This window comes from Nannobrachium achirus, assembly GCF_963921795.1.
Source record: "Nannobrachium achirus genome assembly, chromosome: 19".
Classification (NCBI taxonomy): Eukaryota; Metazoa; Chordata; class Actinopteri; order Myctophiformes; family Myctophidae; genus Nannobrachium; species Nannobrachium achirus.
The window spans coordinates 56,751,801-56,764,196 of NC_137826.1; the positions used below are offsets into that span (position 1 = coordinate 56,751,801).

Genomic DNA, 12,396 nt, shown 5'->3' on the forward strand with positions numbered 1-12,396 from the left:
CACGAATTTAAAAAAAATAGCAGATCTACAAGCTCACAGAGCGGCACTCTGTGCCGCGCTGTGAGCTTGTATATCTGCTATTTCTCAATAGTTAAAGCATAATATAATAATACATAATAATGTGTACTCGTTCTCAATGGGCTAAACCATTTGATGGTCACAGCATTTATTGATTTTGCTCTTTATGTAGGCATAACCAATTATAAATGTGTGCGTAAATGTCAAGTAGCTATGTTTTGCCAAAATTCATCATGTGTTCTCAAATATCATGCCAATAAATGGAACAGACATGGAAACAATGTGTTTCTTTGTCATTGTAACTGACCTAAGTATTGATTGATTGATTGATTGATTGATTGATTGAATATTTTTATTAAGCCATTAAGACAGAGAACGTATCTGTGTCACGCAACAACTTTAATCATCATTTTTTAATATTTTGGCTATTCACAAATGGCAGATCCAAAGTTGCTTCTTAGTTAGCAGATCTTCAAGCTATGAGCTTGTAGATCTGCTAACTAAGAAGCAACTTTGGACTCCTCATGCATAGAAGGAAGCATGAGGTCAGTCCGTTGTCTCCCCAGGTTGGCAGAGGGAGTGTAGCGCCCAGGATTAGATAATTGACACTGGGTGAAAAAATGGGTTACAAAATCGTGGATAAAAAATCAATTTTTATCAGAGGCAGTACTCCATCTTTCCCAGGGACACTTGCTTTGACAGTCTCCTCATGCCAATAAAGATCCCAGAAGAAACACTGTGATTGTACCACCAGATCGTCATGTCGCTCCCTCTGGCTATTACAGTTTACAGTTTAGGCATTTAGCAGATGCTTTTAATCCAAAGTGACTTACAATAAGCAGGTAATACACACCACTATCACTAAGCAAGATTATTGTGGCTGTTGGTGTTGCTCACTTATGGATGGATGGATGGACGGACGGACGGACGGACAGACAGACAGATAACAGCCTCAGTTTCAGATAAAGACCCAGCTTTCTTTAAAAGTTAAAAGAACTAATTGAGTAGGCTACCCGAGACGAAGTCCATATTTTAATTTTTTGAATATAGATTTATTTTGAGGGTGTGAAGTGACAGTTTTTAATCTTTTTAATTATTTATGCACTCCCCCCTCATTTTGTTGAATTAGATTGTTTTACTTATTAGGAATTATAAAACTACTACTTATGGAAAGTGGAAAAACTGTTGTGGAACAACAGTATAATTCCGTACAAGCAATATTCAGCAGACAAAGGGAGCAGATAACATAAAAAAAGACAATTGAACATGACATAAAAATGACTAGTTTGTGGTTTACAGTCTGGTAAATCAAAAAATACAGTATATTAAAAATATATATATATGAACTTAGACTGTTATTCGTCTCAGGTACTCAATTGATTGAATACATTCTTTAAAAAAAAAGATAGCTTGATAAAATAATCAAACTTCTCCTTGCCAAAGACCCGTGAATAGCCTTAGCCGTAGGCTAAGACAAAAAAAAAAAGGAAAATAGCCTACCTACAAGCTCACAACATTGTGACACAATGTACATGTGCAGATTCACTATTTTCGATTTACAACAACCTCATTCATTTATTTTTCTTTTTTCCCATCAGTCCAGCCCCTTGGAACGATCGTTACACATGTTTTTAATGCATTTTAAAGGAATATATTTTCTTCTTGGTCACTTTTAAAAATATTTAATTATCTTGATTTATAGTACTTTTTTGGAAGATTTTTCTTTTTTTGTCGCTTTTAATCTCCGGAAAGTGTATGGTTGCCTGCCTGCCTGTGTCTTGGCCAGGACACTCCTGTAAAAGGGTTTGTAATTGAAAACCACTTCTTTACGGCGTTCCGTTCTCTCCTCCATGTTTCAAGCCGTTTTCTCCTCTGCCTCCACACTGACGGCTTTCTTCTCCAGCTCCTGCACGTCTCCGGCGTTCTCCACCTCCATGCCTACCACCTCCTTCTCCTCCTTCTTCTTGCCCTCCTCCACCTCGCTCTTCCCCGCAGCGGGCTTCGTGGCCTCCACCTCAGACGGCGTGTGGAACATCCGCCCGTAGAGCAGCCGCTCCTTCTCCCGCTGCGCCCTGAGGCGCTCGTGGCAGAGACCCGCCTGGCTCTTGGCCGCCCTGTTGGCCGGGTAGAGCCGCGCCACCTTCTGGAAGTCGGCCCGCGCCCGCTCGTACTCCTTCAGGGCGAGGAGCGCTTCGCCCCGCCGGAACAGCGCCTTCTCGCTCGCCTCGTCCAGCGTCAGGGCGTGGTCGCAGTGCTCCAGCGCCGCGGCTGGCTCCCGCGCCTTGAGGCAGCACGCCGCCAGGTTGAGGCGCGCCGCCAGCCGCAGCTCGCGGGCCCTCGGAGCCTCCTCCTCGGAGAAGCCCCGCTCGGGCTCCAGCCACTGCACCACCCGCTTGTACTGCGTGGCCGCCTGCTGGTACTTCCCCTCGCGGAAGCGCTGCGTTCCTTTCTCCTTCACCACGGCGCTCTGCTCCAGTTTCTCGGTGGTGCTCATGTCCCACTCCTCCTTGGCCTTGTCGAAGGCCGCCAGGCGGATCTTGTACTTCAGCTCGGCGCCGCCGGGGATGCCGTGCTCGGCGCTCCCCGCGCTCCCGAAGCCGTACGCGGGCGCCACGGTGAACAGCGACTCCTCGCCCTGCTCCATGGCCGCGATGGCCGTCTCCACGCCGACGGGCAGGCCCAGGCTCTCGCCGTCGCCCAGCTCGAACTTGAGCCCCTCCCGCCGGTCGAAGACGCGGCCCTCGTGCAAGCCCTCCACGGCCACCTCCACGGCTGCGCCCACGTTGGGCTTGTCGTAGCCCTGGCCCTTGGCGAGGACGCGGCGCGTGACCCCGCCGTCCTCGGCCTCGGTGACGTCCTCGGCGCGGAACGCGAACAGCTCCACCTCGAACACCAGCGTGGCGTTGGGGGGGATCTTGGGCGGCGAGCCCTGCGAGCCGTACGCGTACTCGGGCTTGCAGACGAGCCGGCAGAGCTCGCCCACCTTCATGGTGGCCACGCCCAGCTCCCAGGCCTTGATGACGCTGCGCTGGCCCAGCGCGAACTGGAACTTCTCGTCGCCGCGCTCGCGGCTGGAGTCGAACGGCGTGCCGTCGAGCAGCGTTCCCACGTAGTGCACCCACACCTTGTCGCCCGGCGCGGGCGTCTCCGCGCCCGAGCCCTCCCTCTTCACCAGCTTCAAGACGCCCCCGTCCTTCTGCGGCGTGATGTCCTCTCCCTCCATGGGGAGGTGCTGTTGTTTTTGTCCTCCGCTGGTCTGTTCCTCTGCAGCCATTGTTGTGTTATTGTCAAAGTCAGACTTGTTGAATCCGAAGAATGATTATTGATGTTATTATTTTGTTTTTGTATTGCTGAACCAACACCAAATATCTTTCTGTTATGAGGATGTAGAAAATAAACTGAATCTCGAATCCTTTCGAACACAGAAGAGGGACAGGCAAGCAGTGTGAGTTCCAGACTGTTGTCAAAAGCAGTGCAGTGCTCTTTATAAGAGTGCTTGAAGGCCAGTCTGTGACGTCATTTGTGATGCCAGTGCTATGACGTCAGTCATCCCCAAAAGTCCTCATTGGTGATGTCATCAGTAGATCACTCTCGGCATTTCAGCCGAGAGTGATCTACAAGCTCACAACGGTTGCATCTGCGACGCGACGTGAGCTTGTATGTCTGCTGTTAACCGGAAGTGTCCCGCAGATAATGCTACAGTAAAGTCCAGGCCCGGATCTACCATATGGGCACGTGTCCAGGGGCCCCTGGGCATCAAGGGCCCTCCAAAAAATAAAAATATTTGTTTTATCAGAATGAAATAAATGATGTCCACCACCCCTGAAACAAATGCTGTGAGAAAAGTGCTGAAAAGTGCTGATTGTGTGTTAAGTACAATGTACAATATTTCATGAAAGTCAAGTCAACTGATTAAAACTCCGCCGGGCAGCGCTGAGCCAACTGTTGCTGCAGATGTTATACTGGACCTACATGCCTACACCTGCCTACAAAACATTGTGTGCGCACACGGGGGCCCCTTGGCGCTTCAGTGCCCAGGGGCCCTCTGAGGTGTTAATCCAGCCCTGGTAAAGTCTTGCGGAAACAGGTGCATAGGGTGGAAACATTTATTTTACCGTTATGTTTAATGATAAACCAATGACACATTTATGTGAAGGTGCTGCTCTGAAAAGCTTTAAACCAAAATAGGTACACATTTTGACTATAATTATAACTGTCACTGAATAGAAAACAATAGGCTACTTTTATTTTGAAAACTGGACTTTTGATGTCAGTATTTTCTAATCAAAATGTTGTCGATTAAAGGGGGTAATTGGATTCAGCAAACAGGAAAAGGGGGAACTGAAGCCCAAAAACGTTTGAGAACAACAGGGTTTAGTGCATAGAAAGAAACATTTTTAGGGTCTGAATATGCAATGTCGTATGAATTTGCTATTTAACATCCGGCAGTTTCTAAATGCTGGGGACCCATGCTCAACATTTCTAACATAAAACTTTAGGGTACTCAAAATGTCCGAGTTCACTTTCTGGCTACTAGACTAACATGACAAACACAGCTTTAACATCATTCAGCTCAACTGGTTCTGTTCAATTGTCCAAAGTGTGTCCCTTAAAGGAGTAGTTCATCGATTACTCACCCCATGGAGACTTGAGTTCAATAATTGATTCCGGATGGAGACCCGAATGCATTTGGGTCTCCATCCGGAATCAATGGGTCTACAAAGAGTTATTATTGGCTTCGGAATACGACAAAAACAAAAAAACAAAGATTCTTGAACTCAAGTCTCCATGGAGTGAGTAATCGATAGAAAAAAAATCATTTTGGAGGTGAACTACTCCTTTAAACTCACTTTATCCAAGTCCTCTGGAAGACAACTAAACAGAGCGTGCGCGCACAGGCACACACACACACACACACACATACCATTACCACACACACACACACACACACACACACACACACACACACACACACACACACACACACACACACACACACACACACACACACACACACACACAGAGAGAGAGAGAGAGAGAGAGGTGTGCTCAGAGGTTCAGCAGTGCAGACAGCGACCGGCCCTCAGGCAGAGTGGTTGAGGGGGCGGGGCCGTTCTGCATTCCTCCACTGACTGCTGTGTCTGTGATCACCAACTGATAACAATAATTATAATAATACATTTGATTTATATTGCGCTGTGCATTTGAAACAAAGTGCTTACAGTACATGAATAATAATTTAAAAAAGGAAAGCCTTTTAGTCCTTGATAGCTATGAAATTAAGCCTTTATATTACAAACATTATTAGAAAAGGAATAGACGCAAGGCCAGATCTCAGGAGGATAAAAAGTGTTCCTTCCATCGTTTATTCAAAGTCAGCTCTGAGGCCACAACAGCCTGCATTCATCTTACATAGCATTAGCATACAAGTCCCTCCCCAAGGGAGAAACCCAAAGACAAAAGATTTCATATCAACATAACAGGTCCTGAAACACCCCCACGTCATAAATACCTTAACTCTGACGAAGGATTTTGGACTTCATGTTAGGTTTAGGGTAGCTGGTAGTTGCTTACATAAAAATCATCAACTTGATCAACATGCAAATGATTAAAAGAGAAACGCACTATAAAAATCCATTTATCAGTCCTCTCTCTCTAGAAAGCATAGACAGACAGACAGACAGACAGACAGAGAGACAGACAGACAGACAGACAGACAGACAGACAGACAGACAGACAGACAGACAGTTTGTTTCACAAACTGGAGAAATCTGACTGGTCCCCAGTACTAGCTAGCACTCAGGTCGACGAAGCATGGCTGGGCTTTAAATCCATCTTCAACACTACCCTAGACGAAGTGGCTCCTTTGCGTAGGGTCAGGGTTAAAGCCCGCTCACAGCCATGGTGGAATTCGGAAATCTGTGAATCAATGAAACTCAGAGACAAAAAATACTCTGAGAAACGCAAATATAATCACAAACTCAAAAAAGGCCCCAATAAACACCTTGAAGCTAAATTAGAAATAGTCCGTTTAGAGGCTAATAAACTGAGAAATCGGACAAACTCCTTAATCCTTTCTGCCAAAAAACACTACTTGGATGAGAAAGTTGAGGAAAACATCCACAAACCACGAGACCTATGGAAGCTATTTAAAACCCAGCTAGGCTGTGGTGCTAAACTTAGATCCATAGCCAGCAACATATCCACTGACAGTCTCGATGTAGCCATAAATCTCAACATCTATTTCAGCTCCAAGGCCACAAATCTGGTCAATAAACTGCCCGCTCCATCTGGGCTGTTTGGTGTTAGGCACATCCTGAAATTCTACAGGAACCTTGGGGTATGCAAAGACAATTTTAAACTTACCACGGTGACAACTGATGAAGTGTTTAAAAAACTTCGCACCCTACCTCAATTCAAGGCCGCTGGCCATGATAAAACCGCCCCCAAATTTCTCATAGACTCAGCTGCCACCATTGCCCCAATCATTACCCATATTATTAATCTATCTATCAAGCAGGGTTATGTCCCCCAGGACTTCAAATTAGCTAAGGTAACCCCCCTGCACAAAAAAGGCAGTAAACTTGACCCTGGCAACTACAGGCCAATCTCAATCCTTAGTTCCATCTCTAAGGTAATGGAAAGAATTGTCTATGAACAGGTGGCTAAATATCTTGAAGAGAATAAACTGATCTACGAGTTCCAGTCTGGCTTCAGAGAGTCCCATTCCACAGATACATGCCTCATCTATTTGAATGATTACATCAAACGTGAAATTCACGATGGCAAATATTGCGGCATGGTCATGCTGGACCTCCAGAAGGCATTTGACACCGTCGATCATTCTATTCTGATTGAAAAACTCAAAGCTATTGGTCTTGATAGCACAGCAGTGAGATGGATGCACTCTTACTTGGTGGGGAGGGAACAGATGGTGGAAGTCAACGGAACCCTGTCCCCCCCCCCTCCCAGTAAACTGTGGAGTACCTCAAGGGAGTATACTAGGACCACTGTTGTTCTTAATATACGTAAACGACATGTCATCTGCTTGTGACTGCAATCTGTTTCTGTTCGCGGATGACTCGGCTCTCCTAGTCTCCGGCAGAGACTTATTGCAGGTTGAAAAGGCCCTTAACTGTGAACTTAACAAGATCTGCACCTGGCTCAATGACAACAGACTCTCAATTCACCTAGGCAAAACTGAATGTATCCTCTTTGGATCTAGTCAGAAACTTAGCCTAGTTGAGAACTTCACAATTAAAGTAGGTGACACTGTGATAGAAAGAAAAAAACTACATCTGCTACCTGGGTTGCATCCTGGAGGCTAACCTATCCAGTGAAAAAATTACCACCAAGGTAATCAATAAAGTCAACCAACGAATTCGCTTCTTGCAAAGGGTTGCCCCGCTGATCAATACTAAATCCCGAAAGACACTAGGAGGAGCTCTTATTGGGCCCCTCATTGATTACGGAGTCCTTGCCTGGTATCGCGACGCCCCAGCCGCCTTAAAGTTAAAGCTTCAAACAGCCCAAAACAAACTAATTAGGGTTGTGCTTGGTCTCCCTCCTCTGACCCACCTTACCGATCATCACCACGAAAGCGTGGGATGGCTCAAAGTAGTTGACAGAGTACAGCATCTTGCAATGGGCCTGGTGTACAAGATACACTACACCTCCAAGATTCCCATGTACCTGACAAACTACTTCTTAAAGGTCAAGGATGTTCACGACCACAACACCAGAGGCAGCTCCACTAATCATCATCAACGCAGATTTAACACTAAACAAGGCTCTAACTCATTCTCCTGCTACACCATCAACATGTGGAACGCCCTCCCACAAGCCCTAAAGGAGAGCAAATCCCTAGCCTCCTTCAAAATTGGTATGAAAAGTCACCTTCAGACAGCTGCTACCCGTGACTTGTAAATAGACTAAGCCCCCATGCCACCCCTCCCCCCCCCCCCTTTTATTATTCTTTTTTCTGCCTTTGTATTTGATGTTATGCTTTTGAAACTGATATTATCCTAGATAAAGTACTATGTTCTATCCGTCTGTCTTTCAATGTTATATGAGATACTTAAAGTGTGGTTCCTGTGGAAATAAGCCTCGGCTTTCTAGGATCTCCTTTTAGTTGACCTTGTACCAGTGATTTGTACTGTCATGAAACTGTACTTTTTTCTATTGCAAACTTCTAATAAATTCTTCAATCAAAACAAAACAGTGGTCTGGAGCTGTTCTGACCTGTCTTAGTAGAGGAAAAAATAGGCCAGAAGTTGACCATACCCCTACCCGGGGTAGAACAAAACGCGACATAGTTTTTTCATATCTTTAGGATGTCCCTTTCATGAAATGGATTGTCCCGAGTTTTGCTTTTACTGCAAAAGTCATGAAATTGATCCATGAAGGGACTCCCCACATAAGCAAAAAAACGCCTATCCTGAAAGATGGAGTTCCAAGTCAAACCTTTGTCATTTTCTACCTGCAGGTTGTTTTTACCTCATACTTGCACAGATGGTCTACAGGTAGTGTCCTTACATCCCAGAACAATCAGAATGCAAAAATATGGTTCTGTTTTGAATCTGCTGCCTTTTATATAAGGACTTTCTATAGGCGGAAATGACATTCCTAAGGAAAATTCCCCTGTAATCCTTCTATAAGGGGTAGTACAAACTATGACAAAGTTTTTTCATAACTTTTACTTGTCCTCTTCATGAAATGGATGGTCAGTAGTTTTGCTTTTACTGCAAAAGTCATGAAATTGATCCATGAAGGGACTCACCACATAGGCAAAAAAACGCCTACCCTGAAAGATGGAGTTCCAAGTCAATCCTTTGTAATTTTCTATTGCTGGTTGTTTTTACCTCATTCTTGCACAGATGGTCTACAGGTAGCGTCCTTAAATCCCAAAATAATCAGAATGCAAAAAAGTGATTTACCAAGAAAGTGCAGAAATATCCCCAAAAGTTAATCATACACCATTTCCACTTACTGGTAGGGAAGGAGCTGGAAACAAGGGCCTACTACAAACTTGATATCCCGGTATCAATAAGCTTTGGGCTTATCAAGCTTGTTATTAAGCATAGCGGCCCATGACATAATGTTTAAATAATCAAGACAAGAGGCGATCAATACATTGTTACGGTACTATTCATAATATATAGCCATTTAACACTTACTGCACACTAATGAATGATTTTCTAAAGATATTAAATGACAATATTTTTTACTTTTGTCAATTCTCATCCTCATAGACAAACTCAGACTCACAACAACTGGCCAATACAAAAAGATACCAGTTCTGTTCAGAATCTCACATCTCACATCTTCCCACAAAATATTATAAAGCGCTCAACAGTGGGCTCGATAAAAGCCCATGGGTCAATAAGCAGGATCGATAAGGTGCTCATTATCAATACAAATTAACGAACTCCATTCAGATTGTCAATAGGGAATACACCAACAACCAAAACAAAAGAAACCAGAAGAATAATGTCATAATATGCTTGTATTGTGAATCAGGAGTTTTTCTATATATGTGTGCCATTCTTACTGCATGCCAAATAATCAAACAGCAGCTTTTTCTCATTTTAATTTATTTTGTTTATTTCTTTTTCAATATTTTCATATCAACAACTAATTTGAGTGTGAGGGGGACTGACCAATTTGCAAAGCTGGTCAATGGATACAAAGCTGTGATCTCCCAAATTCGGACATAATTTTGTCAGGAGATTTCGTGACGTAATTGGCTGTGTATCTATTGGTCAATGGCTGGTCAATGGATTAATTGAATTCCGTCTTACTATTTATGTTATGGTAATAAATATGGTATGATGGTATATATTATTATAATATAAACGGTAAGAAGGAATTCAGTTCCCAGTGGATTACAACCAAGGGCCACTACAATGCTCTACAGTCAAGGCTGGTCCACAAGGCACAAGCTGGTATAAAAGGATTGTGTAATTTCTTGTTTATTTTAGTTTACAGGCAATGTACTGTAAATACAGGAGCAATATTATGTACAACACAATCCCACAGAGACATTGAGGCACGTACTACTTTGACTGCAACAATCCTTATCATAGCAGTAGAGTTGGGTGAGGTCTCTTACTGCTTGGAGCAGGCTATTTTTTGAACAGGACAGGCTTTAGTGATGTATCCTTTAGCATCCAACCCTTCCCATCTATCTAGGTCGTCCTCAGACGAGCCCTCCATCGTTGTTTCCAGTCATCTCGGTTCTCCATACATCTGGCCAGCTCATTGGTGTTCTGTGTCCCTACGTCTTCCTTGAGTACGTCCACGTATGTTTTTGTGGGACGTCCTCGTGACTGGTGCCCATGTGTTGGCTCCCACAGTACCAATTTGCTGGCTGGAAGCTCCTGGTGTCTTTGGCAGTGTCCTGCTAGTCTCATTCTTCTGGTGGCAATTTTCTCGCTTACCTTTGGTATTCCCTCATACAGGCTCCTGTTTGTAACATGTGCACTCCTGTTGATGTTGAGTACTGCACGCAACATTCTAGTGTAGCACCCGTCTAGAGACTTCTGCAGGGTTGGCTTCAGGGTCCAGCATTCACTGCCATAGAGGAGAACAGACTCCACCGTTGCAAAGAAGAAGCTAAGTTTGATTTGGCGGGGGAGGTTAGAGTTCCATACACTGTTCATGCCCAACTGGATTCCACAGAAGGGGTTTGGGGACATGATTGTGGCACCATATACTGTACCAGTTTGGTACATAGCCTGTTGAACATTCAAAACTATCCTCAGTGGGAGGCAGATGTGAGACTGGCATGTCTGTCGTTGATGCAAGAATACAACAGAGCTCATCAAGACTAGAACACACCTGGCCCTTTGCCTTCTGTTTTAGGCCATAGAGAGTGAGGGCATATTGTCTTGAACATCCTGAAGCCTCTGGTAGACTATCTGTCAAGCCAAAGGTTCTCAGACCCTGACCTAATTTATATGTACAGTACTATGGATATACTTGTGTTGCTTGGAATAGCTGCCATTTTCATGCATGCTGGTCATGGGATAGACAACGATACATCCCAATGTCTGATATTACAAATACATTGGGAGTGGCTTTGTGTGAGAGTCTTCTAGCATGGCACGCATTGACTGGATGCAATGCAATGAGCAGCCTGTTCAGAATAAGCAATAATACAGCTTTCAACAAGCTGGCGAAGCACATTCATGAACTTCGGGATCTGAGAATCTTTGGCTTACTGCATGCCAAATAATCAAATATTGGTCAGTCTCCCTTACACTGCTCAAAATAGTTGTTGATTGAAAAAGAAATAGATGAAAATGAGAAAAGGCTGCTGATTATTTGGCATTAAGAATGGCGCACAAAGTGTAGTGTATTCTACTGAATATAGGCTTACATACGTACATACTGTACTGCATCTAAGTCTGAATACCATAGACTGCTTATAGAACAATATGTTTGCTGCTTTTGAGGTGAAGAGAATTAGGCCTTGGGATGTAGGGACACTACCTGTAGACCATCTGTGCAATATGAGATAAAACAACCAGCAGGTAGAAAATGACAAAGGATTGACTTGGAACTCCATCTTTCAGGGTAGGCTTTTTTATGGTGAGTACCTTTATGGATCAATTTCATGACCTCTGCAGTAAAAGTAAAACTACTGACCATCCATTTCATGAAGAGGACAAGTAAAAACACTGTCAGGGTTTGTACTACCCCTTATAGAAGATTATCTCCAGGATCACAGGGGATTCTTCCTTAGGAATGTCATTTCCGCCTATAGAAAGTCCTTATATTAAAGGCTGCAGATTCAAAACAGAACCATATTTTTGCATTCTGATTGTTCTGGGATGTAAGGACACTACCTGTAGACCATATGTGCAAGTATGAGGTAAAAGCAACCTGCAGGTAGAAAATGACAAAGGATTGAATTGGAACCCCATCTTTCAGGGTAGGCGTTTTTTGCCTATGTGGTGAGTCCCTTCATGGATCAATTTCATGACTTTGGCAGTAAAAGTAAAACTCGGGACAATCCATTTCATGAAGGGGACATCCTAAAGATATGAAAAAACTATGTCGTGCTTTGTTCTACCCCGGGTAGGGGTACCTCGAAAACTAAGGCTCTTTTTTAGGGTTTTTTCCTCCTCTATCTGGGAGTGAGTTCCACAGCAGAGGGGTGGGGCCCATGGGGAGGAGGGGGGTCCCAGAGTGGAGGTTGTGAGTGGAGGTCCGTGGCTCGAGTAGTTCCTTCATGTAAGGGTTGGTCATTTAGTTGTTTTTGTTTACTTTACTTATACTTAATACTTTCTTGTACTTTCTTATGCTGGGCCTACTGTTAACTGTGATGTTGTATATACTGCTTTTAGACCTAGATTGTATGTGTAGCCTATTGTA

General features: G+C 44.1%; 1 protein-coding gene across 1 annotated transcript; it reads right to left on the reverse strand.

Moving 5' to 3' along the window:
- Positions 1 to 1,873: 1,873 nt before the first annotated feature.
- Positions 1,874 to 3,292, reverse strand: LOC308304953 (peptidyl-prolyl cis-trans isomerase FKBP4-like; the record flags this gene model as incomplete). Its single annotated transcript, XM_080749577.1, has 1 exon — positions 1,874 to 3,292. One exon carries the CDS (start codon positions 3,290 to 3,292, stop codon positions 1,874 to 1,876), a length of 1,419 nt encoding a protein of 472 aa, XP_080605703.1.
- Positions 3,293 to 12,396: the final 9,104 nt, after the last annotated feature.